Consider the following 23933-nt stretch of genomic DNA (forward strand, 5'->3'; position numbering starts at 1 on the left):
CGGAGGCCCCAGTTGTGTGGGATTGAGGAGGAGGTGCTGGGGCTCTATAGGGGGTCTATAGGGGGTGGTGGGGAGGGGGCAGCTGCGTTCGGAGTGTCAGCAGTTCGTGCGTGGGACTGTGGAAGGGCATCTCTGCTCCAGGGGCGTCCAGCAAGGACCAGTTCAGGAGGGGGTATCCAGGTTTTAGGATGGGACCTGGGGAGGGATGCCCCGTTTTGGGGGTAACCACCAAGGGCTGTGACATGCAGTGGAGTGCAGGGGGTGTATGTGATGGGGCCTTGGCAAAGGGGTGACCTGGAGGATGTTCCACTGATGGTGTGAGGAGGTGCACAGCTGAGAGGGGTGACCCCAACAGGGATTTTGGGAGGGCTTGGGCTGTGGCATACAGGGAGAGTGGGGCTCTGGGGAGGGGATGCCGGGATCTGGGTGCCCCGTTTGGGGGGACAGCCGGTACCCTGGGTGTGGGTATCCCCACAGAGGGCAGGCAGGAAGGCTGGGGAGATCTCTGGGAATTCGGGATGCCCCAGCATCCTGATGCCCCTGACATGCAGTATGTCCCCCAGCAGCAGAGGATCCAAGTGGGGAGCCATGCCAGAGGGACTTGGTGTCCCTGCTGCCTAAGCTGGGGGGACTGGAGGCAGGGGGCATGTCACCACTGCGGGGTTTAAGGCACTAACCCCTGTGCTGTGGGTCGCAGGCCTTGGGAGGAAAATAGGGAAGGGAGGGACCATGGGGCAGCCTGTGGAGCTCTAGGGATACCGGCTGGCTATGGGGTAGGATGCCATGGGGACAGGGCATCTCGACAATATGGGGAAAGATGTGAGGTGATGGCAGCCATGGGGGGCTGCGTCGGCCCGGGGGGGGCAGAGAGGTGCCCTGTGCTTGCAGGGGGGACCGGTGGGGCGGGGGGAGCTGGGCAGGGGCAGCATGCCTGCGGTGCATTCCTCACATTCCCAGCCTGCCGCCTGCTCCCATCGGGCGGGAGGGGGTGTGTGTGTTTGCTGTCTGACCCTGCCCCACTGCTCAGAGCTATGGGAGGTGGCATGAGTGTGTGGGGTGCTGCGGAGCCCAATAGCTACACGGGAACCCTTCGTTCTTGTTGGTACCGCCGGCCCTGCGAAATCCCATGGGGATGGGATGCATGAGGGATGCTGTGCCGAGGGGTGAATATGGGGTCCTTATCCCTTCCTGTGAGCCGGGGCAGGGCCCCACAGCGGAGGACATGACACCCCAGGGTGTTTGGGGCTGCTGTAATCACGGCTGTGCCACTGCAGGTGTCCCCGCCACGAGTGACACGTCCTTCCCTTGTCGGGGTCACCGAGCCCGGTTCATCAATACCGGCACAACCCGCGCTGGGGATTGTGTTGCGGGCTATAAATACCCCGGTCCGGTCACAGCACGGAGCCGGAGGCGGCGCCTGAGCCGGAGGACGGTGAAATCCAACCGCCAGCGAGCATCAGCAAAGAGAAGGGAGAAGGGGAAAGGGTCTGGAGGAACATCCCGTGGATGTGGAGCTGGGCACGGTGGGTCCGGGACAAGACCCATCGGGACCACAGCATCCGCTGCCGGGGGCTCACGGCGCACGGAGCCTGCTGCTGTGCCCGACCCCGGGGCCGGTGCCCTCTTGCCGGGGTGATGCTCTCGGATGCGGGATGCAGGAAGAGGAGGCTCATTGGAAACCGAGACGAGATGCGGTGAAGAAAGGAATGGGGCAGCCCGAGGGACCCACTGCGGGCGCCATGGGGTGTCCTGGGCACCCCGTGGTTACCAGTTCGTGCCAGCAGAGGGGGCCCGGTGCCCGCACCGCGCACTGCGCAACCCACGGGGCTGTATCCGGACACCCCCAGGGCACACGGGGCGGCCGTCCCGGCTCTGCGCCCCTGATCGGAGCAGGGCATCCCCACAGGAGTGCACGCAGGGGGAGAGCTCTCAGCTTGCTCCCTGGGGCACGGGGGGTTGGGGCTCACCATACTTTGGGGTTCCTGTCACCGCATCTCACCTCCCCATGCACTGCTCCCACACTGAGTTTTAGTCATTCTGCACTTGGCATCCCATGTCTGACCAGTTGTCCCCCCACAGACCTGTGCCCAGCACGCTGATGCTGCTGGCAGTCAGTCTGTGGTGGTCCATGGAGGTCTGTGGTGATCCATGGTGATCTGTGTCAGCCCATGGAGGTCCATAGTGGTCTATGGTGGATGTGATAGTCTGTCATAGTCTGTGGAGATCCATGATCATCTGTGGTGAGCTGTGGTGATCCATGGTCCATGGCAGTCTATGGCCATCCATGTGGTCGATGTGGTCTATGCTGGAATATGGTGACCTGTGGTTGTCCATGGGAGTTCACAGAGTTACACAGTGAGGTCTACAGTGGACTGTGATGGCCGATGATGGTCCAGGGTGGTCTGTTGTGTTCTATGGCATTCCACAGCCTTCCATGCTGATCTGCAGTGGATTGTGGTGGTCCATGATTGTCCAAGGCGGCCCATGGTTGTCCATGGCAGATTGTGGTGGTCCATGGCAGTCTATGGAGTCCAGGGTGATCTGTGATGGACTGTGGTTGTCTATGCAAGTCTGCGGTGGTCTGTGGTGGTTCTTGCACTGCACCAAGGGTAGAGCCGTGCCCACCTGCCCTGGGGAGCTCATGCCCATGATGTTCCCATCCTGTTCTCCATCCAGATCAAAGCTGATGGTTGTTTCATCTCTAAGAACTTGCCAAGCACCCTCACCTCTGCACAGGGAGCGGGGCCAGGAACCTGTCAGCTCCAGGAGGTGGCTGTAAAGAGCACACAGGCACAGGCAGTGCCTGCAGCACGGTCAGCTCCAGCAGGGCCAGGGGAAGGAGGCAGTGCCAGGGCACGTATGGTGCTGGGTCATGGAGAGGTCGAGCATCAGCAACACCATCCTGCTGGAGGCTGGGGGCTGTCAATGGGTTGTGAAGGGGGTACAGGAAGAGGGCAGGGATGGAGAAGGCATCACGAGGGTCCCCGTTTCCATCCAAGTAGGAGCCAGGGTGCTGCTGGTCTCTTCATTCTCAGTGCTTTAGGAGCCACCCAGACCTAAATGGGAGGAACATCTCCAGAAGGTTCAGACGGCTTTGGCCAGGTGGTCATGAGAAACAAAGTGATGGGTGCAAGCACAAATAGGAGCCTTTGCACATATGGGCTTCCCATGCTGCTGTCTGGGAAACCTGGAGGGCTCCTTGCTTGGTTTTGGGGTTTATGTGCCAATAGCAGCAAAAATAGAACAGAGGCAAATATCTTAAAGGGAATAATGTGGGTGATGCTAAAGCTGTATCATCTCCCTGGTCCAGGAGAGGGGCTGACCCAGCGTGTCCATGGGGAGAGCCCCACACCTCTCCATGCCCCACATCCACAGTGGCACCCTGTGAGTGTCCTTGCAGGGCACTGGGACAGGATGTGTCAACCATTACCCCTTTAGGAGAACACTGCCCCTGGTGAGCTGGGGTACCTGCTGCATTGCTTTCCCTCCATCTGCTCCAGGACCCCCATGCTGGGTATGATCAGTCCCAGCCCCATGCTCATATGGTCTCTTCCATCATGGTTTTTCTTGTAGGGTGCTCCTAAAGCACAGCAGCACCCATGGTGCTTCCCTGGATGCCTGTGGTGCCCCGGGATGATGCAGGGTGCAAGGGAGGATCTGCCTTCCTGATCCTAGAAGGAGGCTGGGGAAGATCTATGGGATCAATCCAGGAACCAGGAAGCCCCAGTGCCTTCTGGGGCTCTCCCAGTCCCTGCATCCCACTGAGTCATGGTGCCCAGGACAGGCCAGGGACTCCCCAGGGGCTCCCCAGCACATCCCATAGGATGGGATCCGTCTGCTGCCAAGGTGAAGCCACCTCCATCACACTGTGCCTGACCCCTCAGGCAGGTCCCCAGGCCCCCAGGTCTCCCATGGCACTGTTTTGGCCGGAGCAGCTCCTGCGTGGCCCAGGAATGATCTCCCGGGGTTATTTCTGACTCACAGGACAGGAAGCATTTCAGGGTTTAAGCCGAGCTGAATAATGTGCTCATTTCCTTGTGCCGACTACAAAGCACCTGCTCCGGGGGATTTATGGAGTGCTGCCTCTCGCGCTCGCTGCCCGCACGGATGTGTTCCTGTTTTCGGGATGGCCGGCGGGTGCCAAGCCCTGTTTTCCTAAACACTCCGCACGTTTCCTTGAGGATTGCCCGGGCAGAGCCATGGGATGCATGCTGCACCCCTCCGTGCTGGGGTACTGGGGTGCTGGGGTACTGGGGTGCTGGGGGGCCAGCGCACCGGCAGGGATGAGGGCAGCAGGGATGCGTGGCTCACTCACCAGTGCCAAAACCTGGCCTGGCACAGAGCAGGTATTGACAGCACGAGGGTGATGGAAAGGGATGGAGCATGGGGGAGAGCAGGAGATGAGGCTGTCTGAGAGGGCAAGAGGGAAAGGGAGCCTGAGGAGGTCATGGCAAGGGGCTGCTTGGACCATGGAACTCTACCTGAGCACCAGCTGTGCAGAGAACAGACCCAAAATGGGGTGGGCAGAGCACATGCTACAGACACCATCCCATAACGGGCCCCATCCCATGGCTTGGGACCCCAGACACTATCCCACCACAAACCCTATCCCATGGTAGGGACCCACAGACATCATCCCCTAACAGACACCATCCCACGGCTGGGAACGCACAGACACCATCCCATACCAGACCCTGTCCCATGGCTGGGGACCCAGACACCATCCTATAAGAGACCCCCTCCCGCAGCAGCAGCCCCACAGACACCATCCAGCCCAGGCCTGTGGAGCCCCTGGAAAACTCTGCTCCTATCCCATGCGTTGGACACAGCTCTTCCCTTCAGCAGGGTCAGTGTGTGCCGGAGCCAGGGACTCCCATAGCAGACGCAGGACACTCCAGCGGCTTCCCAGTGTCACCGAGCTCCATCCAGCGGGCAGCAGAGCAAAGTGACATCGAGGTTTCCATCCTGTCCCCTCTGCATTGTCCCCTTTATGGACCAACAGCCCCATTGCTTTAGCCCTGGTGGGGCTGATTCTGATCCCACCTGCACCTCCAGCCTCTCGAGCTATCCCATCTGGCTTACCAGCTACAGGACAAAGGATGGAGTGAGCTGGTTGCCATGCCCCGGGCAGCCCTCTGTCCCCCCCTTCCCAGCTCCTGGTTCCCCATCTCTTTCTGCCCCCCTGCTTGCTCCCCCTGGGGTCTGGCCATTCCAGTGAGCAGGGAGTGCTCACAGGTAAGTGAACATAGCCTAAAGCTGGCATCTCATCTGCCTGCACCCTGCCTGCTCCCTGCCTGCACCCTGCCTGCTCCCTGCCTGCACCCTGCCCTGGGGGCTCTGCAGCTCAAAGCATCTTTGAGACATTGAGCAAGTGACCCACATCCTGCAGACACCCTGGGCCCGAGGCAGCACCAGGGCAGCTCAGCTGAGCGATAAGTTGGGGTTGGGTTTGTTGGGGTTTTATTCTCTGTTTAGAGAGAAAATAAAGCACTTGTGGGGAGCAGGAGCCAAGCTCCCCAGTGCCTAAAACAGCAATCGCAGCACTTCCTCGGATTTATGGTGTTTGCTTTCACAATGCCAGCCGGGATCCTGTTTGCTTCCTGCTCTGCAGCTGCAATCCCAGCTGAAGGCTCAGGAGATTCAGGTTTTATAACACTCCTGGATCCTGCTGATGGCAACTTGTCCAGCATCCTTTATTACCCCTGTGCCTCCCGTGGGGATGGGGTGAGCTGCTCCCATCCCTTCCCAGCACCCACCAGTTTGGGTGCTCATGTATGCCCATACAGCATGCCATCCTTTGGAGCCAGGGGCTGAGCAGCAAGAGGACCCAGCTTTTGCTGGGAGAGGAGGGCAACACTGAGCCCTTGGTGGGTGCAGCACCCAACACCTCTTGGGCAGAGCTGCAACCCAGAAGCCAAGCTGGCCAGGAGCAGCTTTCATACTGTGGGGATGCTGAGACATGGATGTGACTTTCTACAGGGTATGGGGATGCTGAGATACAGATGTGACCTTCTGCAGGGTATGGGGATGCTGAGACATGGATGTGACCTTCTGCAGGGTCTGGGTATGCTGAGACATGGATGTGACCTTCTGCAGGGTATGGGGATGCTGAGATATGGATGTGACCTTCTGCAGGGTATGGGGATGCTGAGATAGGGATGTGACCTTCTGCAGGGTATGGGGATGCTGAGATACAGATGTGACCTTCTGCAGGGTATGGGGATGCTGAGATACAGATGTGACCTTCTGCAGGGTATGGGGATGCTGAGATACAGATGTGACCTTCTGCAGGGTATGGGGATGCTGAGATACAGATGTGACCTTCTGCAGGGTATGGGGATGCTGAGATATGGATGTGACCTTCTGCAGGGTATGGGGATGTTGAGACATGGATGTGACCTTCTGCAGGGTCTGGGGATGCTGATACATGGATGTGACCTTCTGCAGGGTATGGGGATGCTGAGATATGGATGTGACCCTCTGCAGGGTCTGGGGATGCTGAAGGATGGTGACTGCTCCCCAGCAGCGCTCCTGGACATGCAGCAGGTCCCTGCTGTTGGTCTATGCATGATGGAGTGGCTGAGCTTAAAGTGAGGTACCCGTTCCAGACCCTACATCCCTTCTGTGGCTCTTCCCTAGGTCTCAGCTGTCTCCCCATGTTGTGAGCACCAAAACCAGCTCCCTCTTTCTCTCTGTGGGGCAAAACCTCCCCTGGGATGCACTTGCTAGTGCAGCTAGAGGGTATCACCATCTTTTGGGTACCAGATCTGAGCTCTGGAGCACTGAGCCCAACTCCAGCTGCTGCTTCCCAAGCTATAAGCCCCCTCCTGCTCTGGTCCCTGCATGGTGCCAGAAGGGTGTCCAGGGATACAAAGAGAAAGGGGAAGGAGCGAAGTCTGGAGGGGGAAGAGGTGTGTGGGGCCACCAGCCCCATCCCCAGCCCACAGCCACATTGTGGAGGGTGCTTCACACTACACGTCCCTCTGCAACATGCCAAGGGATGTCCTGATCTCCTTTCCTCTTCATCTGCATTTACGCAGCAAACGGTGCTAATGTGGGCTGGTAGCCTTTATCCTGTCTTTGGGAAGCCAGAACAGCTACAGAGATCCCAGGAATGCTTCTGCTGATGCTCTCCCCCCAGATTCCCAGTGCTGTTCTGGAAGCCCAGCCAGACCATGCAGCCTCCAAATGAAACCCACCACTTTTGTTCAGTGTTTGCCGCACTCGGTGATGAAACCATGATGGATGATTTCATTGTGGTTACCAACGTGCCTGACTTCTCTTCCCAAACACACAATAAGAATACTCTTTTAGCACTCTGACGACGAACGCATTTATCCTCCTTATATAGTAACAGCTCTGCACAAAAGGGTGACTTTGATTTGTCACTGGTACACTTCACCATCTCAGTGTACGTCCTTGTACCCAGCAGATTGCTCATGAGTGCTCTGAGCTTCTGTGATTTGTTATCAGCCTTTTCCTACTGATCCCATGCTCACTGCCACCCAAGCAACCCACCAGGAGGGACACAACAGCACCCAGGGCACTATGAGAGCATTGGGGTAACCCTCAGAGGGGAAAACAACACAAACCTGGGGTTGGTCCTTTAGAGGCTGAAGTATAAGATGCAGGATGGGGATGCAAGAGGATGGCGAGGGGGCCCAGAGGACCAGCGCGAAGGGACTGTGCCTTCAAAGCCAAAGGTGGCGAATCCAAAGCGGATAAAAGGAAGCAATTCTTTTCCACTTTTTCACTCCATGCTTAATTAGGCTGCCACAGGAAAACGCTGAGGCCAAAATTTAGCAGGATTCAAGGAGGGATTGGGCATTTATGGGGATGTAAAAAAATACCCAGCTATGATAGCGGGTGCCAACACAAATTCTGGAAGGGATATTCAGCCTCACGCGTCAGTGTGTAAACCTACCCCAGCCCCTCCGAACAGAGGGAGCTTAACGCAGGGAAGATGACCCACATATGCCACCGCTACTGACACCACCTCCTCACCGGCTGGGCCTGCTTCCTGCTCCCAGCAGCACCTCTGACAAGGGCTGTGGTTTCTCTTGGCAATTCAGCCCTTTGCCAGCAGCTCTCCATGGCTCCGACCTGTTCCATCTCTTCCATCCCTCCCTTTGACAGCTGATAGCAGCCTTGTCACTTCAGCCCACAGGCAGCACCTCTGGGTTAGGGTCTGTGAGGACCATGGGCATGTCCCTGGGTCGTGTGGCATCTTCACAGGGCTGCTTGCTTCCAGCCAAGCCCTTTGGTTCTCTCTCATCGTTGACCAAACGCACCTTGGTCTCTGTTTTTGTCCCTCCTATCCCCTGTTTCTGCTGGGGCTGGTTTCCAGCCTCTGAAAGGGGCTGCTCAGCTCTAGCATCTTGTGAGTGCTGCATGTACACAGGCATGGCCCCACTTTCACAGGCACTGCTCAGATGTGCCCTGGGTCATGCCTCATGTACAGCCTTCCTCGCCAGCGAACACTGTACTGCCTGCTCTTGGCCAAAAACCTCATTGTCACCCCAACCCATGCATGGCCATGGGCCTCACCTGGCTGCAGCTTAGGATGGAGTGAAACTGCCATGTTTTGGTACCCAGGAGCTGCTCATGAGCATCTCCATCCCCACCAAGGACAGTGCCATTGCATTCCACACTGTTTGCTGACAGGACACCTGTGCTTCTCTCGTCCCTACACAATGGGATGCTCCCGAATCCTTGGCTGCTGTGAAGGATCAGAGATCAGTGTGACCAGAGGGGAGCCTGGGGCTATCCTGGTCAAGGTCCAGGATCTTCTGTGCTCACCATGCTGCCGAGGGCAACCCCGCTGGGGTCCCTTGGATCTCCCCTCGCTGCGGAGCCTTGCACCCACCAGCGCTTCCAACTGGAGACATTTCTGGAGGGCATGAATCAGCTTTTCACAGCTTGTTAAAAATCTTGATCCTACCTCTTGTTTTCATGCCTTTCAAATCAGGAAATGAGTTTTACAACTTTTCCAGTGGGGCACAGCTGGTGGCCAGGGTCGTAAAGCTGAACTTTATAAATATCTCTTGTTGGGATCAGGAGAAGAGCATTAAAAAGGCGCTCAGAGCGAGCGAGAAGGGAAGAAGCAAAGGCAATAGAGAAGCAAGGCAACCTCTGTGAAGACGAGCTCAACGCTGACCATGGCCATGCGAGCACAGAAGATGGGGTGTGCTTGGCTTTGCCTGCTGCTCTCCCTCCTCTTCCAGCTGCCGGGCTCCCAGGCCAAATGCTACTTCCAAGCTAAAGGTAAGCAGAGAGGTGAGAAGGGAAGAACCTGATGGGAAGAGGAAGCCTCCACTTTCCCTGAAGCAGTGGGGCTCTGTGAAGCACAGGAGGGATGGTGATGAGCTCAGGAGTGTGTTCATGGGCCAGTGACGAGTGGAAGGAGCAGTCTATAAACCACACAACAGCTCCCCAGGGCTCTGGCTGAGAAACAGCTTGCTGGGCCATGGATTGCTCCTGGCAGGAGCCTGGCTGGGGCTGATCGTGCAGCAAATGGAAGAGGGCTGCCTTCCAGGGTTGCAGAGATGCTCAGATCCCAAGGGATGCTGGATATGGCCTCTCTTGGGAAGCCAGAGCTGCTTGCCTCTGCCCTAGGCTGCCAGGGTAGTGGGGAGAGCTGCAGGGCATGGTAAGCGGATGATGGGTGGAAGCATCACCCTTGACAGATGTTTGGGTATCCCATACTTGCAGGGTGGTGGAGAGGTCATCAAGTGTCTTATGTACCATAGGGTGGGTGGGAGGTCATGGCATCCCCCTGCCCCTCCTTCAGGGCAAAAGGGGTGCTGAGGAGGGTCCCACACACCCCAGCTCAGGGCCACGTGTGCTCATCACCACCGTTTCCTTTGCAGCTCCCTGCGAGTACGAGGGGAAGCAGTTCTCCCTTGGGGAGTCGTGGCTGAGCACCAACTGCCTGCTCTGTACCTGCCTGCACCCCGTCGGCGTGGGCTGCTGCGAGACGTGAGTGAGAGGACCAGGGGTGCTGGGGTGGGATACTGCGGTCATGCTGCCCTGCCATGGCACCTGTGTCTGAGCCTGGTGGGTGTAAATGTGGGGTGCCAGGCCCTGGGGAACAAGGGGCAGAGGTGGGCAGGAACCCATTGAAGTGCTGAGGGTGGTGGTGTGAGTGGGCACACAAAGCAGGGGTCAGGGGTGTCGCAGCACAATGAGATGCCCAGGAGCTACAGGGGAGCTGACAGTGCCTTCTCCTGCAGTACCCAGCACCCCATTGACTTCCCTGACTGGTGTGAAGCCCACTATGACTCACAGACGTGCCAGATCTCGGTGGTGCAGAAGGCCAACCCCAGCCTGCCCTGTGTGAAGAGCCTGGAGCATGAGTGGGGCTCACCCGGCACCCCCGAGCCGCTCATCAACAAGGTGCTGGGTGCAAGACTGAGCAGATAAAGGCTCAGCAGCACCTTGTGCCCCCCTGGCATCACCCTCCACACCTCCTGCATGCTCCAGACCTGCCCTGTCCTGTAGAGACGTCACTGCTGCCACCTTCGAGGGAAACCACTATGCACACACTATGGTACTGAGTTAACATTTACACCCTAGCGCTGCCATGGTACGACTTTGCTTCTGCCTTCAGTTCCCTGAACAGAAACAGGGCACCCTCCCCGAAAGATGCTCTGCATACCATGGGAAGGTAGATCCTGTAGGACCTTCTCCCAGGTGGGCAGGAAACCTCCAGCTACTAAAGGGCTACAGGACCAAACACAGCCTTGTGCTGTACTCCCACATTTAGCCTGAAGCTAAGCAGCTCCTTTCTGCCTCTGACCTCTGTCCCCCTGAACAGCAGCCACTGGGAGCTCACTGGGGAGCATTGTGTATGCAGAACCCACACACCTCAGCCCAGCCCCTTCTCTGCCCCAGAGCACGAGGGGTACAACCAACCTCTGGAACCACTAACACCCCTGCTCCCACAGCTCCTGGGGCTGGAGGGGATCCCCAGCACTGCAGGCCAGCCCTGGGCAACAATGCAACGGAGCCAGCCCAGAGCCGGTGGCAGAGCAGGAGAACCACTGAATGTCTCCAGGGCAGGCCCCATGCCCTGCTGCAGGGTGCCCTGCCAGGTTCAGGGAGCTGAAGTTAATCCACATGTGCCAGGATGGAGCTGGCCATCCTGGCAGCCTGCCCCTGCTGGTGCCATGCCTTGTGCTGCGCAGAGCCTTGTGTAGATGTTTCTGTTCTTGCAATAAAGGTATTAAACAAAGAGGACGTCTCCAGCCTTTTGACTGTCGTGCAGGGTGGGCTGTGTCCATTACTGGGAATGGAACAGGAACAAGCCTCCTGGGAAGGATGAGTTTTGCACATCCGGATTTTTATTAGACTATTAATAGAGAAAAACTATGGAAGGTTTGGTAGAAACGGGGAGCTGGGGGTTGAGCAGGGAGACCTCCAGAGCACAGCACACATTCACTCCAGCTCCCTAAGGATCCCGAGACCAGCAGGATGCCTTCACACCCAGGAGGGTGGGCAGAAAACAGCTTGTGGATCATCACCGTGGTGCTGCCACAGCACATGGCCACAGGGATGCAGGACACCAACACGTGCTGACAGCACAGAGCCGGCCTGCCAGGACCTGCCTTCTCTGGGTGAGGGTAGGGTTGTGCGTACAGGACACTCCATGCAGCAGGTAGAATGTGTGCTGGGGCAGGAAAGCAAGATCCCACCCAGCCCATGTGGACAGACCTCTGCTTGAGGGGTCTCTCTGTAGGGGCAGAGCCTTCACACAAGGCTGGTATGGGGCTTCACCGGAAAAGCTCCCTTCTCCTTTTCCTGGGCTGGGTCTTTCCTTCTTGGAGGCCCCTCATGGGGTAAAGGCACATCAGGCTGTTCTCTGGGCAGCAGATTCCTTTTTAGTGAGTGCCGGGACTTGCACCTTTACCCAGGCAGAGAGGATCCAGCTCCCAGCCAAGGGCTGCAGCACAAGATACCACAGCAAGCACAGTGCTCCTCCACCTGCAAGCAGGACAGACTTGCCCGGTGACTGCAGATGAAGGGGACATTGGGATGTGTGTCCTGCAGCATGCTGGTGACAGTCCTGCTTGCCATTCCCACCAGCAGCACATGTTTTAGCACCACAGGCCCTACCAGCTCTCCGCACTTCAGATGGTAATGTTATTAGTGCTGGAGAACTGAGATACATAGGAAGCCAGGATGGGGTTGGTGGGAAGGACTTTGATGGGCAAATCCCAGCTGAAAGTGTCCACTTCCATCTGCTCCACCCCAGTCCAGGTGATGGCCTCTGACTGGCTCCCACGAACCAAGCAGTTCCCCGCCGACTCACCGGAGGTCACAAACTCAAAGTGCAGCCTCCACTTCAGGGACACTGTGGGCAAGACAGGGGGTCAGCAGCCAACGCCACAAGGGACAGGGACAGCAGCTGCCTCAGTGCTGTGTCCTGGCAAGGGGACACGCAAATAAACCTGCTCCTTCCCACAGGGCACAGCCCTCCTATGGGGACAAGCAAGAGGGGATCCCTTCCCTGGTGCCACTAACCAATGTTGGTGGTGAATCCCGGGGTAGAGCTGAGTGGGATGGGCAGGCTGAAGCTGCTCTGTGCTGTGTGCAGGCAGGCCTCCTGATGGCGGGCATGTGTGCTGAAGGTCACCGGCTGCCCGCGCCGGCGCTGGAACTCCTCCTGGATGCTCTCCTCCGTCTGCAGGCTCACTGAGAACTGCAGGGCAATCACAGAATCATAGAATAATTCAGTTTGGAAAGGACCTTAAGGTCATGCAGTTCTAACCCCCTGCCACAAGAGACCAAGTTGCCCAAGGCTCTGTCTAACCTGGGCTTGAGGACTGACAGGGATGGAGCATCCACCACTTCTTTGGGCAGCCCATTCCTCATAGTAAAGAACTTCTTCCTTACATCTAACCTGAACTTCCCCTGTTTCAGTCTGAACCCATCACCCCTTGTCCTATTATGACAGTCCCTGATGAAGAGTCCCTCACCAGCATCCCTGTAGGCCCCCTTCAGATACTGGAAGGCTGCTATGAGGTCTCCACGCAGCCTTCTCTTCTCCAGGCTGAACAGCCCCAACTTTCTCAGCCTGTCCTTATATGGGAGGTGTTTCAGTTCTCTGATCATCCTCGTGGCCTCCTCTGGACTTGTTCCAACAGTTCCATGTCCTTTCTATGTTGAGGACACCAGAACTGCACACAATACTCCAAGTGGGGTCTCACATGAAGAGAGCAGAGTAGAGGGGCAGGATCACCTCCTTCAACCTGCTGGTCACGCTCCTTTTGATGCAGCCCAGGATACGGTTGCTATCTGAGCTGTGAGTGCACACTGAAGCTGGCTCATGTTCATTTTCTCATCGACCAACACCCCCAAGTCCTTCACCAAAGAGCACTCACTCTCACAACCTCACACAGCCCGCGTGCAAAGCCCCAGGACCTCCATTTCCCAAACGACCTCAGAACTGGAGCCCTTTTCCTCCTTATATCCCAAGGGAGTCCCAGGGGACCTCAGCTGGGTCCCACTAGAAACCCCACATCCCAGTGCCACCCCAATCCCTTCTTCATCTCCCTCCTGCCTCTCCCCACAGTGACCCCGAAGCCAGCACTGACCTGCAGACATGGGATGTCTCCTTCTGAGAAGCTGAAGGTCCCAATGACATCCTCTCCGATCTTATACACGGTCTTAAAGATGCAGAACGTCCCCACCTTGCCACGAGTGTTGCTGATGTTATACAGGTCTGTGGAGCAAAAAGGGAGCAAGAGAGATGGGGTAGGAAAAGGATCTACTCCATACACTGCTCTGGGTTAATCACAGAGCACAGCAGAGGTGACCCCCATCTCCTGTTTGGGTGTGAAGGACAGACCCTAGAGGCAGCATTCCCATTGGGAAACACCTGCAGCAGCTGCAATATGCTGGGAAAAGGATCCCTTTGGCTGAAGTAGGAACAGTCTTTGACTCACCGGGAAGAGCTAGGGAAGAAACTGTGACCCAGGCAGGACCTAATGGAGCTGCTCCAAAGCCCCAGTCAGGGCTTTGCTTTGCCAGCAAGAGTTTTGCAGCAAGCCCTGAACTGTGCTTCAAGCCCAGGTTAAGACAGCAGATTCAGGAAGGGGATATGACCTACGCAGGCTGCGTCGGGAGGTGGCCACCATGAGCAGCTCTGTTGCCAGGTCTGCCAAGCGAGAGTCTTTCTTCAAGCCCTCCTCTGCTTCCAGGAAGGGGTTTGAGGGTGCAACAGCCTCATCCTGTGGGAACTGATAATCCTTGAGCCCTGGGGAGAAGACAAGAGTGTTAGAAGGACAGGGCGCAGCCAGACCTGTGCCTGCAGGCAGGGCAGCACATGGCCTTACCGTGCAGTACGAGGACACGGAAGGGTACCCGCAGGAGCTTGATAGGGGAGTTGACACGCTGGCAGCCAATGGTCAGCTTGTACACGTACTTCACTGACTGTCCCCGGAAAGAGGGAGGCCCATCTATGGGCAGCGTCTCACAGTATGAATCTGCACAGGGCACAAAGAAGATTGAAAGGTTGCTTTCCAAAGGTCAAAGAAAGCTTCCAGAGCTGGTGCTCACAGGCACCCTGCACCAAGGGTTAGCACCAGCAGTGGTGTTGAACTATGGACAGTGCCTGGTGCTTTCTGTTGTCTCCTCTTTCCAAAAGCATGCCAAGCACTTCCCTGGCTTCCCTGCACCAGGGCACTGCTCCTCACATCACATACACCGTCATCCAGATGTTGCTTCCAGAACATACAACCACACAAACCAACTCTTCTGTCTCAAAAGAATGTGAAAGATGTAAAATCCAGGAACTCGAACACATGAGAGCTAAACTTGCTCATCACGAGTTCAACCTGAATTTGCCTCTGCGCACTTCCTTCGCACACCGCTTCCCCAACGTGGTCACACGCTGCAGCCCCCTCAGGGCTCTGCTCCACGCGGCAGAGAGGTGCTGATCAATACCTCATGCCTCTTTTGATACTGGCCTTACACAAACCCCAAACTCAGCAACAAAAATTAGCTTCTTCCTGTGTTTTCCTCTGAAGCACCAGATCTAAACGGCCAAGAAACAAATCAAGAGATCTTCACAACAAGTTGTGGTACATCCCACTTGACAGACTGATGACTTGGACCACAAAGCCTCTGTCTCCAAGACCTCTGTGATGCCGGGGTTTGGCTTAGATCACATGCAGCCCCCTCAAAGCCCCTTGGCCACCACACAAACCCCAACGCTTCTCGACACAGCGTGAACACTTCTGCAGCTTTCCCAAACCACACACTGTGTAATAAGAAAGGCGCAAACAGTGAACTGTGGGAAGTCTCCACCTCTCTGGCTTGCCCACCATAACACAGATACACCCTGCCAGAGGAAGGGCAGCATCCTGCTGTGAAACCACAGATCCTTCCCCACCTCTGGCACATCCTAAACATTGAGGCTTAGATTAAAAGCTAGGGTTACATTTTTAAATATAACTTCTAGATGTAAAATAACAGGACTGGAAGGAAGAAAAAAGCCTGTGCTAGCATGCAGCATCCACCGGCTGTCACACCTTAAAACACAAGCCTGTCCTGCTGGACCGGGGTGCAGATCAAGCCAGCAACTGTCCTGACAGGGAGGAAAATCACAATATTTCCCAGGAAGGAAGCAGACTGTTTTTAACCCCCTGTACCAAGCTTAAAGGACTGCTCACAAAGACCTTCATGCCCAGTGAGGATAATGTGAGCAGAGACCACTGCTGCCCAAGGGGGATGAGTGGCTCGCTACCTGGCACAGGAATGCCAAGACTCAGGAAGTCCCAACTTCTGTGCATATCCCAGAAGGAAGCACATTCCTGAAGCTACGGATGCCTTCCCTACCCACCCACTGTACCCTCTGGCTGGGCTCCCAGCTGTGTCCAGGCTGCTTCCATTTCCTCTCCTCTCTGTGATCTACTAAATATTTAAAGGTATTACAAAACCAGAGAGGAGGCAGAAAACAGCCACAGAAACTGAAGGCTTCAGAAGACGTTTGATGGTGACATATCTAAAGAGCTCAGCCTGGGCATCATGTCGAAGGGATGGCAGATGAGTCAACTTCAATATACAGGCACCATAACAAGAGGAAGATATTGGGGAATGAGCTGGTCAGCAACTAAAAACAAGGCCTTTTATCAAGAGACAGCCTGACCTCAGCTGTATGTGCCAGCTCTGGCTACAGTTTAATAACATAGTGCTTTGCTGAAGCAGAACGAGGATTTCTTGCGTTGGTTTTACTATTTTTTTCTTTTATTTTTTGCCTTTGCAAACTGCGCAGCAAAAGTCAAAACTTCTGAAAAACAGGAAATGAAGAATTAAGATACACACCCAGACAGCCTTAACTCTGCCTCCACAGAGCTGGCAGGAGCCCCCAGGAATGCTGTGCAGGCGTGCCAGATGCAGTCTCGCGTGAGGAGCAGCTCTACAGGCTGATGGGATTGGTGTGAGCAGCCTGGCAGAGCCAGAGCTGTGATACGGGGGTTTCAGCACTGAAAAGCCCAGTGCCACACACTGCAGCATCACACAGCCAAGGGGAAAGGCTGTAACATACAGCCAAGGAAGCTCGAAGTGTTGAAGAGTTTGTGTCCTTTCTATGGAGGGGCATCCAAGTGCAAGGCACATGCAGGCTGCTTGTGCCAGTGTCACACACACAGAGTACAATACCACTGGGAAGGAAAGGACAGAGTATCACCAGCTTAGCTGGGGGCTGAACAGCTTTTGCCTGCAAATCCAGCACACAAGGAAAGACTCTCAATCCATCCCAGCCACCTGGAGGTTTGACTGTGGTCACCAGTCTGCTCTCCCAGAACACTGGTGAGCCAGCCTGAGATGCACCAGGAAAAGGGGCTTCCCCCTGCTCCTGGGAAATGGGTGCTCCAGCCCCACACTGGCAGCAGCAAGGAGCACAGGAAAATCCCAGTGAGCCTCATGCCAGCTGAGATATTTGCCACCTTTCTCCCCCTCCCTGGCACAGCAACTTTCAGAAAGCACAGCAGACCTTGTCTGCAAAGTGCCAGGACCAGCTCCTTTCCCCAGCTGTACAAGAGTAAGTAAATAACTAAACCTGCTCAATCTGTTTTGTAGTTCAGGAGACACAGCCCCAGACAGCACTGCCCAACCCCACTCACCACCTACCCAAGCCTGACTGCTTTCACCCTGTTCACCTTTCCCTCCAGTCAGGGCTCTTCAAGCCTAGAAAGACAGGTGAACCCAGCTTCAACACCAGCATGTCACAGCCTGCAGCTTCTTAGTCTCACCTGCAGCTTTGCTCTTACCTCCCCAGAGCTCAAAGCTCCAGCAGAAACTCTCCACCACAAGCACTGCCTTCTGCTCCCTCTGCTCTGTGACTTGAGATGTCTCCATCAACCATTCCCTAGGGATGGCTGATGCAGCAGATCCCTAGGACAACCTGAGGTAGCTCTCCATGTGCAGCCTGCAGTGCCCAACTGTTACACTGCTGCTGGAATGCAAAGGAGATGCCACATAAACTGACAGGCTGGGTCATGCAGTCACTGACCAACAGACAAAAACACATACTTGTATTTTCACCACTGTCTGCTCAGGTAGAAGTAGTTGCCTGGAACAACAAAAATGAGTGGCTGCAAGTTCCTTGTGGAAAGGATAAAAATTTCTCTAAACAGCAAAAGGGAAAGTAGTAATGAAGGAGAGCTTAAAGGGGACCCACTGGAAGGACACTGCTGGAGGGCTTTGGAGACATGGAGAGGTTTGAGCAGAGAAGTGCTCACTTTTACAGCACAAAAACTATGAGCAGCAGAAGACTGTGGTCTCCAGGACAGCCACAACCTGAAGAGGAAGCAGAGATTTCCAGAGCCTATATTCCAAGAACACTCCAGTGTGGCTGAAGAAATAAATGTGAGGAAGCATGGGGGTGTGTAAACGTTCCTTCAGCTGCAGCTAGGTATTTCAAACCTTTTTATGCCCCACAGCTATACAACGGACCTGCAGCAAAGGACACAGGCCAGGGGCAGGACCGAGGGTTGTGTTGCTGTATGCACTGTTCATATGGTGGAGAACAGACTACGGGTGATGCAGCATGCTGTTCCTCAACACTCATACTCCCACCAAAGCATCTTGTTTTAGGAAGCACCAGGGTCTGACACTTGGGCACTCAGGTCTGCAGAGCCAGCTTTGAGAGCAGGGCTCACCAGGTTCAAGCAGGGGAAGAGGAGGCAGGACTCACAGGACTTTGACTCCCCAGGGTCCAGTCGCAAGTCACAGAAGAGAATCTTTGGTGGGGTGGACAGGATACACTGACCCCGTTCTCCTGGAAGAGAAAAAACACATTAATGCTGCCCAGCCTCGGGCTGTGACCAGGGCAGCCAGACGAGGAATGGGGAGAAGAGGTCTGAGGAGCAAAACACCTTACGTCCCAGTCAGATCATTAGACATTTCCAGAACAGCTGGACAGACAACACTCCAAGCTTTTGCTTCAAGCTGTTGCCACTTTGATCCCAGTACTAGCAAGCTCCTGCAGCAGCCATCACCAGGGAATTACACAAGGAAAACAACACGGACTGCCCATTCACTTCTATGTATTCTGCTCTCAAGAGGCATGTTATAGACTGTTAGATTCCTGCTCACTGCACTCTCACCATCCCTACCAAGGATTATAAGAGTGGCACTCACCTCTGTTGGGCACAAAGACTGTCTCATTCTCTGCCTGCACGTCATGCTTGCTGCCATCAGAAGGAGGGAGTGCCACCCGGTTCTCGCTGGCGTGAAACTGGCAGTGGATCTGGGCACTGGCCCATGCCAGCATCTCACTGGGAACAGAGAAGAGCAACACTCATGTTTGTGCTTTAAACCTGGATTACAGCAAGCATGAACTGAGAGAAGAGCAGCTCCTTCTGCTCGCCTCCATGTGGGACTGCTAGCCTGGAAGAAAGGACTTGTTTCACCGCCACTCTCACAGCCCCACTCCAAACAAGCCTTTGGAGCAAGCTTGGGATGGGGTGCTGACACAAAGCCACTTCCACTCCATCTGCTGACAAAAGTTTCACCCAAAGCCTGGCTCTAGACCTGAAGGCTTTTGTTTAGCAGCAATATTTGCAGCCTGAGCCACAACACCTGAGCACAGCACAGACACCCCTGCCCTGAGAAGCCCACTGTACATATGTGGCAGGAGACAGCCACCAGTGCAGGTGAGCAGCCACCCCTTCAATGGGGACAGAAGTGAAGTGACCTGTGCAGAAGCTCACAGGGATCCTCCAGCAAATATGCTGAGGTCAAGCATGCCAAGATCCGGTCCCAAGCCTTACTCACTGAGTCATCTTTCCCATCACCCACAGCCTGGGACTGGCCACTGACTGCACTCTTGAGAGAACACATCTACTCATCATGCATGGGCCAGGCCTGGCAGAGGGCTCTTAGCCACAAAGAACTGAATCCCAAGCCAGAAGTGACACACAGAGCAGTACACCAAGGCATTCTGGTAATAACACAACCATCAGGGAAGTGGGCAAATTAAAAAGCAACACCCACTTGCAACCTGGAGTCAGCTGCCCCTGCCCACACTACCCACTGCCACAAGCTCGACACTCCCCAGAGCAGGCAGGGCACAGATGTGCTCCCTCTCTACAGCACCGTCCCCCTCAGGAACATCAACTTGTTTTTGTCAGGCCAGAGGAGGACACTTCTGGGTCCTCTGTAAGGACCTATTTTCTCCTCCTGATGCAAGGGACTTGACGGCTATAGTGGAGGTAAAGGTGTCATTTTGCCCCTTTTTTGTTCAGCCACAAGAACTGGCATGAAAAACAGCATCATGTCTTGGACCCTGCTATGATCACCAGCTATTCCACAAGATATTTCCCATGGCAGTACTGATAGCTCTCAGTTTTGAAAACACTCATCTATTTTATTTCAATAGCAGCAGAATTTTTATTTCAATTAGCCAATGTATGGCTCCTCTGGTGTTTTCTAACACCATTACCTGATTAGTAAGCACTGACACCACTTCTAGGTGGCACAGGGATTTTTTGTGGCACACGGGTATCTCTTAATGTGACACATCAGAGCAGTTAAACGTCCAGACAAACCAGAGGGAGAGGCGTGCTGCATTTGTTTCAGCTGACTAACAATGTGCTATTTGATCCTCTGTATGTGCTGGCTGCCTCTACACAAACACGTGTTGGTTACTCTACCCAGTTACCTCTAACCCCACAACTGTCATCCTGTATCTTCAAAAGCACCAGCATGGCTTTTCCATAAGGGCTGCCATAAGGTTGTAAGGTATCTGGAAATGTACATGGCAACAGAGAAGAAAAATCTTTCTTAAGAGACAATATTCACTAATTTTATATAAGGGCCATGAATATATACATTTATATATATTTTATATAAGGTCCATGAAGATGCTGTGACAGCTGGAACAGCTCTGCTCTGGAGACAGGCTGAGAGAGCTGGGCTGGTTCAGTCTGGAAAAGAGAAGGCTCTGAGGAGACCTTTTAACAGTCTTACAGTACCTAAATTGGAGCTACAAGAAATCTGGAGAGGCACTACAGGCTACAAGGTCATGTAGGGACAGGACAAGGGGAGTGGCTTTAAGCTGACAGAGGGGAGACTTAGAATAGACATTAGGAAGAAGCTGCTCACTGTGAGGATGGTGAGGCACTGGCAGAGGGTGCCCAGAGAAGCTGTGGCTGCCCCATCCCTGGCAGTGTTCAAGGCCAGGATGGACAGGGCTTAGAGCAACCTGGTCTAGTGGAAGGTGTCTATATCCATGGCAGTGGGTTAGAACGGGATGAGCTTTAAGGTCCCTTCCAACCCAACCCATTCTATGATTCTGCAGGCTCAGCATGATTACATTACCTTCAAATTCAAACACTGTCATTTGACAACAAACTGCTGGATTGGTTTAATTTTTCTAACCAGACACCCAAACAAAATTTGCATGTCCTTTCCTACCACACATCCGGCTGCTCCAGCCCACAGGGTGCGGAAGGATCCTGTGCTGGTGCTGAGGTCACTTCCCTCCTCTCTCACCTCCCCCTGTGACTCCTGTAGCCCACAAGAGCCCTGTTTCACACTGCCTTTGGGCAGAAGAGCTTTGTTTCTTGTATACTACCACCAGATTAACTTCCTGGCATTACTGACTGTCCTTTAGTTCTGTTCCTACACTTGAAATGCGTGCTTCTCAGCTCCACCACCTCCACCCCAGCTTCTGACAGCCCCGAAAGCTTCTAGTTCCTGACAGGTCTATCTGCCTTTTGCAGTGACTGTGCTTTGGTCTGGCTCCTGCCTTTACGCAACCCACATTGTGTAAATTGGTATTTGGTGTTGCCACTCATATGACTTTGCCAGGTCTCATCAGTTTTGGTTGCCTGCTTCTTTATTTCAAAGACTTTCCAAGTGGCAGTTTTCTGCAGGTCAGGACACACCTGAAGTTCCCAAATGAAGCTTCTGTAACTGCACTGTGAACCTCCAAAACTGCTCCACTTGCAGTTCCACATGTGTCAGAGCTAGTCAAAACAGCACTGCCACCATGTAAGACAAAACTCTGGAAAGGCAAATATACACCACAGCTGAATGTGAAAGTTGAACTCAGCAGGCAAGGTGAACCAGGAAGAAAAAGATGAAAAGTTAAGTAAGGCAATAAACAAAGAAGCCCTGCGGCAGGAATACAAGACACCGCTTTGCTGCTGCTGAGGCTGCAAGCACTGGAAGCAGGCCCACCAAAACAATTACATGTGAAATGTGTGCTGGTGATGAAAAGATGCCGAACCTGACAGGTCTGGGAATGGACGCTTCCCAGGGAGGGCTCAAGATGAGAAAGCAATCTCCACCCCTGGGAGAGCCAGACAAGGCCACACACTCAGCGGACGTGGATGCTTTGGGTGACTACTTATGATGTGGAGTCACCCACAGTGAGATAATATAGGAAGCTTCCCTTACTGTCATGTTTCCTCAACACCTCTTTCAGGCACAGCAATGATAAGGGGAGATGCAGAAGTCAAGTGCTGGGCCACAGAAAATGCTGCCACAGAAGGCTGCCTTTTTCTGACTATGGGCAATGCTTGCCCCTTTGCCTGCCAGCTCTGGAGGCAGGCATTGCACTGACGTGCCAGCACAATGCTGGACAGAGAGAGCACCTTCCATAAACATAGGAAATCATGACGTCTGGATGTTGCTCTGTGAGACTGTCACCCTGGTGTAACTAGATATCCCACTTTGGCAGCCTGTTTGACTTCATTTTCTGCTGGCAACCCCATCACCGAGGGCTCACCTGAAGAGCAGTTAAAAGCAACTTCAACTGCATAGCTTTGTTCTCGTCTCTTTCTTGAGGGCAGAAAACCAGAATAATTACCTCAGTTTCAGCCCTGAAACAGTAATGGCACAAAGCACTCTTAAGGGAGTACCGCAGGCTGGTAAGTCACCAGTGGCTGAGCTAGCACCACTGTCCCACAGCACAGCCATGACTACATCTGGCTGCTCAGGAGGGAGGGAATGCCGTTCCCTCTGGAAGCACCCAGGCAGCTCTGCCAGAGGCTCTATGCATGGAAGGGCTGATTGGCACAGGCTGCCATACCTGCTGGCAGACGTAGATGAGGCTGATAACGGGTTGGTGAAAGTGATCACACACTCCAGCACCTCCCCTGCCAGGAACACGGGCCCACGGCCCAGCTTGGCCAACACTTCAATCATGGCTTGGACAGCCCTGCCGCACACCTGCCAAGAAATAAAGGAACAGTGGGCATGGAGACACGGCTAGGTGGTGTAACAGAGGGGGACAGCAACAGCCAGGAAGGGCATGTGCACACGGGGAGGTCAGGGAGAGCCCCAACTCAAAACACAGACATGTACAGACAGCTCTGGCCTGGCACACACATACATACACACATATGCACCAGTACCCTTCCTCACACGCACAGGGAAGTCAGGGAGAGCCCCAGCTCTAAACATGTATAGCACACTGACACGTACAGCACACTGACACGTACAGGGGTCAGGTACAGCTCTGGCCTGGCACACAGACACAGACACACAGACACACACACACACACACACACACACTTTTCACACACATGGCAAGGGGGAGGGCAGAGACAGCCCCAGCTCTAAACATGTATAGCACACTGACACGTACAGCATACTGACATGTCCAGGGGTCAGGTACAGCTGTGGCCTGGCACAGACACACACACACACATACACACTCCTCACACACATGGCAGGGGGGAGGGCAGAGACAGCCCCAGCTCTTCACTCGCACACGGGAACCAAGCACAACCCTGGCCATACACATCCTTACACACCCCCCCTCAGACCCACAGAGGCTCAATGGGGCCAGTCCGTACTGAGGGGGGCTCGGCCCAGCCCTGCCACCTCAACCCAGGCGGCTCAGGGGCGGCCCCGACAGCAAAAGCACGCATGTAAACACGCACCTGAGGGGCCGCGCACACAACACCGCACATCCCCACAGCACCGCACCGTCCCAACACCGCACATCTCCACAGCACCGCACATCTCCACAGCACCGCACCGTCCCCACAGCACCGCACCTTCCCACAGCACCGCACCGTCCCCACAGCACCGCACCGTCCCCACAGCACCGCACCTTCCCACAGCACCGCACCGTCCCCACAGCACCGCACCTTCCCACAGCACCGCACCTTCCCACAGCACCGCACCGTCCCCACAGCACCGCACATCCCCACAGCACCGCACATCCCCACAGCACCGCACCTTCCCCACAGCCCCAGGCCGCTCCGCCGCGCTCCCTGCCCCGCACGGAGCCCTCACGGCTCCAGGCCCAGCTTCCCCTCAGCTCTTCCGCCCTGCTCGGCGGCGCTCGGGGCCTTTTCGGCAGCGTTCGGAGCGCGCTCGGCAGCTTCCGGGGAGCGCTCGGGAACTCTCGGGCCGCGCTCGGGAACGCTCGGGCGCCCCGGGGATCGCGGCCGCTCCGGCGGCGGGGAGGG

General features: G+C 55.2%; 2 protein-coding genes across 2 annotated transcripts; one reads left to right on the plus strand and one right to left on the minus strand.

Moving 5' to 3' along the window:
• Window positions 1–518: 518 nt before the first annotated feature.
• Window positions 519–10422, plus strand: MSMP (microseminoprotein, prostate associated). Its single transcript, XM_034072670.1, has 4 exons — window positions 519–578; window positions 9141–9264; window positions 9870–9978; window positions 10233–10422. Exons 1-4 carry the CDS (start codon window positions 519–521, stop codon window positions 10420–10422), a joined length of 483 nt encoding a protein of 160 aa, XP_033928561.1.
• Window positions 10423–11320: 898 nt separating this feature from the next.
• RGP1 (RGP1 homolog, RAB6A GEF complex partner 1) lies at window positions 11321–23888 on the minus strand. Its single transcript, XM_034073292.1, has 9 exons — window positions 23701–23888; window positions 22544–22683; window positions 18646–18782; window positions 18200–18283; window positions 14337–14486; window positions 14111–14257; window positions 13596–13723; window positions 12523–12700; window positions 11321–12352 (listed from the first exon to the last, which is right to left on the minus strand). Exons 2-9 carry the CDS (start codon window positions 22657–22659, stop codon window positions 12129–12131), a joined length of 1164 nt encoding a protein of 387 aa, XP_033929183.1. The 5' UTR covers window positions 22660–22683; window positions 23701–23888; the 3' UTR covers window positions 11321–12128.
• Between the last annotated feature and the right edge of the window lie 45 nt (window positions 23889–23933).

The sequence above is a fragment of the Melopsittacus undulatus genome, chromosome Z (assembly GCF_012275295.1).
Source record: "Melopsittacus undulatus isolate bMelUnd1 chromosome Z, bMelUnd1.mat.Z, whole genome shotgun sequence".
NCBI classification, from domain to species: domain Eukaryota; kingdom Metazoa; phylum Chordata; class Aves; order Psittaciformes; family Psittaculidae; genus Melopsittacus; species Melopsittacus undulatus.

Bases quoted from the DNA above. Each gene is read 5' to 3' on its own strand.
- MSMP (XM_034072670.1), top strand. From the start codon at position 519: ATGCCCCAGCATCCTGATGCCCCTGACATGCAGTATGTCCCCCAGCAG. The intron at 579-9,140 runs GTGGGGAGCCAT...ACCTCTGTGAAG, and splicing joins CCCAGCAGCAGAGGATCCAA to ACGAGCTCAACGCTGACCAT. The intron at 9,979-10,232 runs GTGAGTGAGAGG...CTTCTCCTGCAG, and splicing joins GGCGTGGGCTGCTGCGAGAC to TACCCAGCACCCCATTGACT.
- RGP1 (XM_034073292.1), bottom strand. From the start codon at position 22,659: ATGATTGAAGTGTTGGCCAAGCTGGGCCGTGGGCCCGTGTTCCTGGCA. The intron at 18,284-18,645 runs GTGAGTGCCACT...TTTCTCTTCCAG, and splicing joins AGTCTTTGTGCCCAACAGAG to GAGAACGGGGTCAGTGTATC. The intron at 12,353-12,522 runs GTTAGTGGCACC...TCTTGCCCACAG, and splicing joins GGGATTCACCACCAACATTG to TGTCCCTGAAGTGGAGGCTG.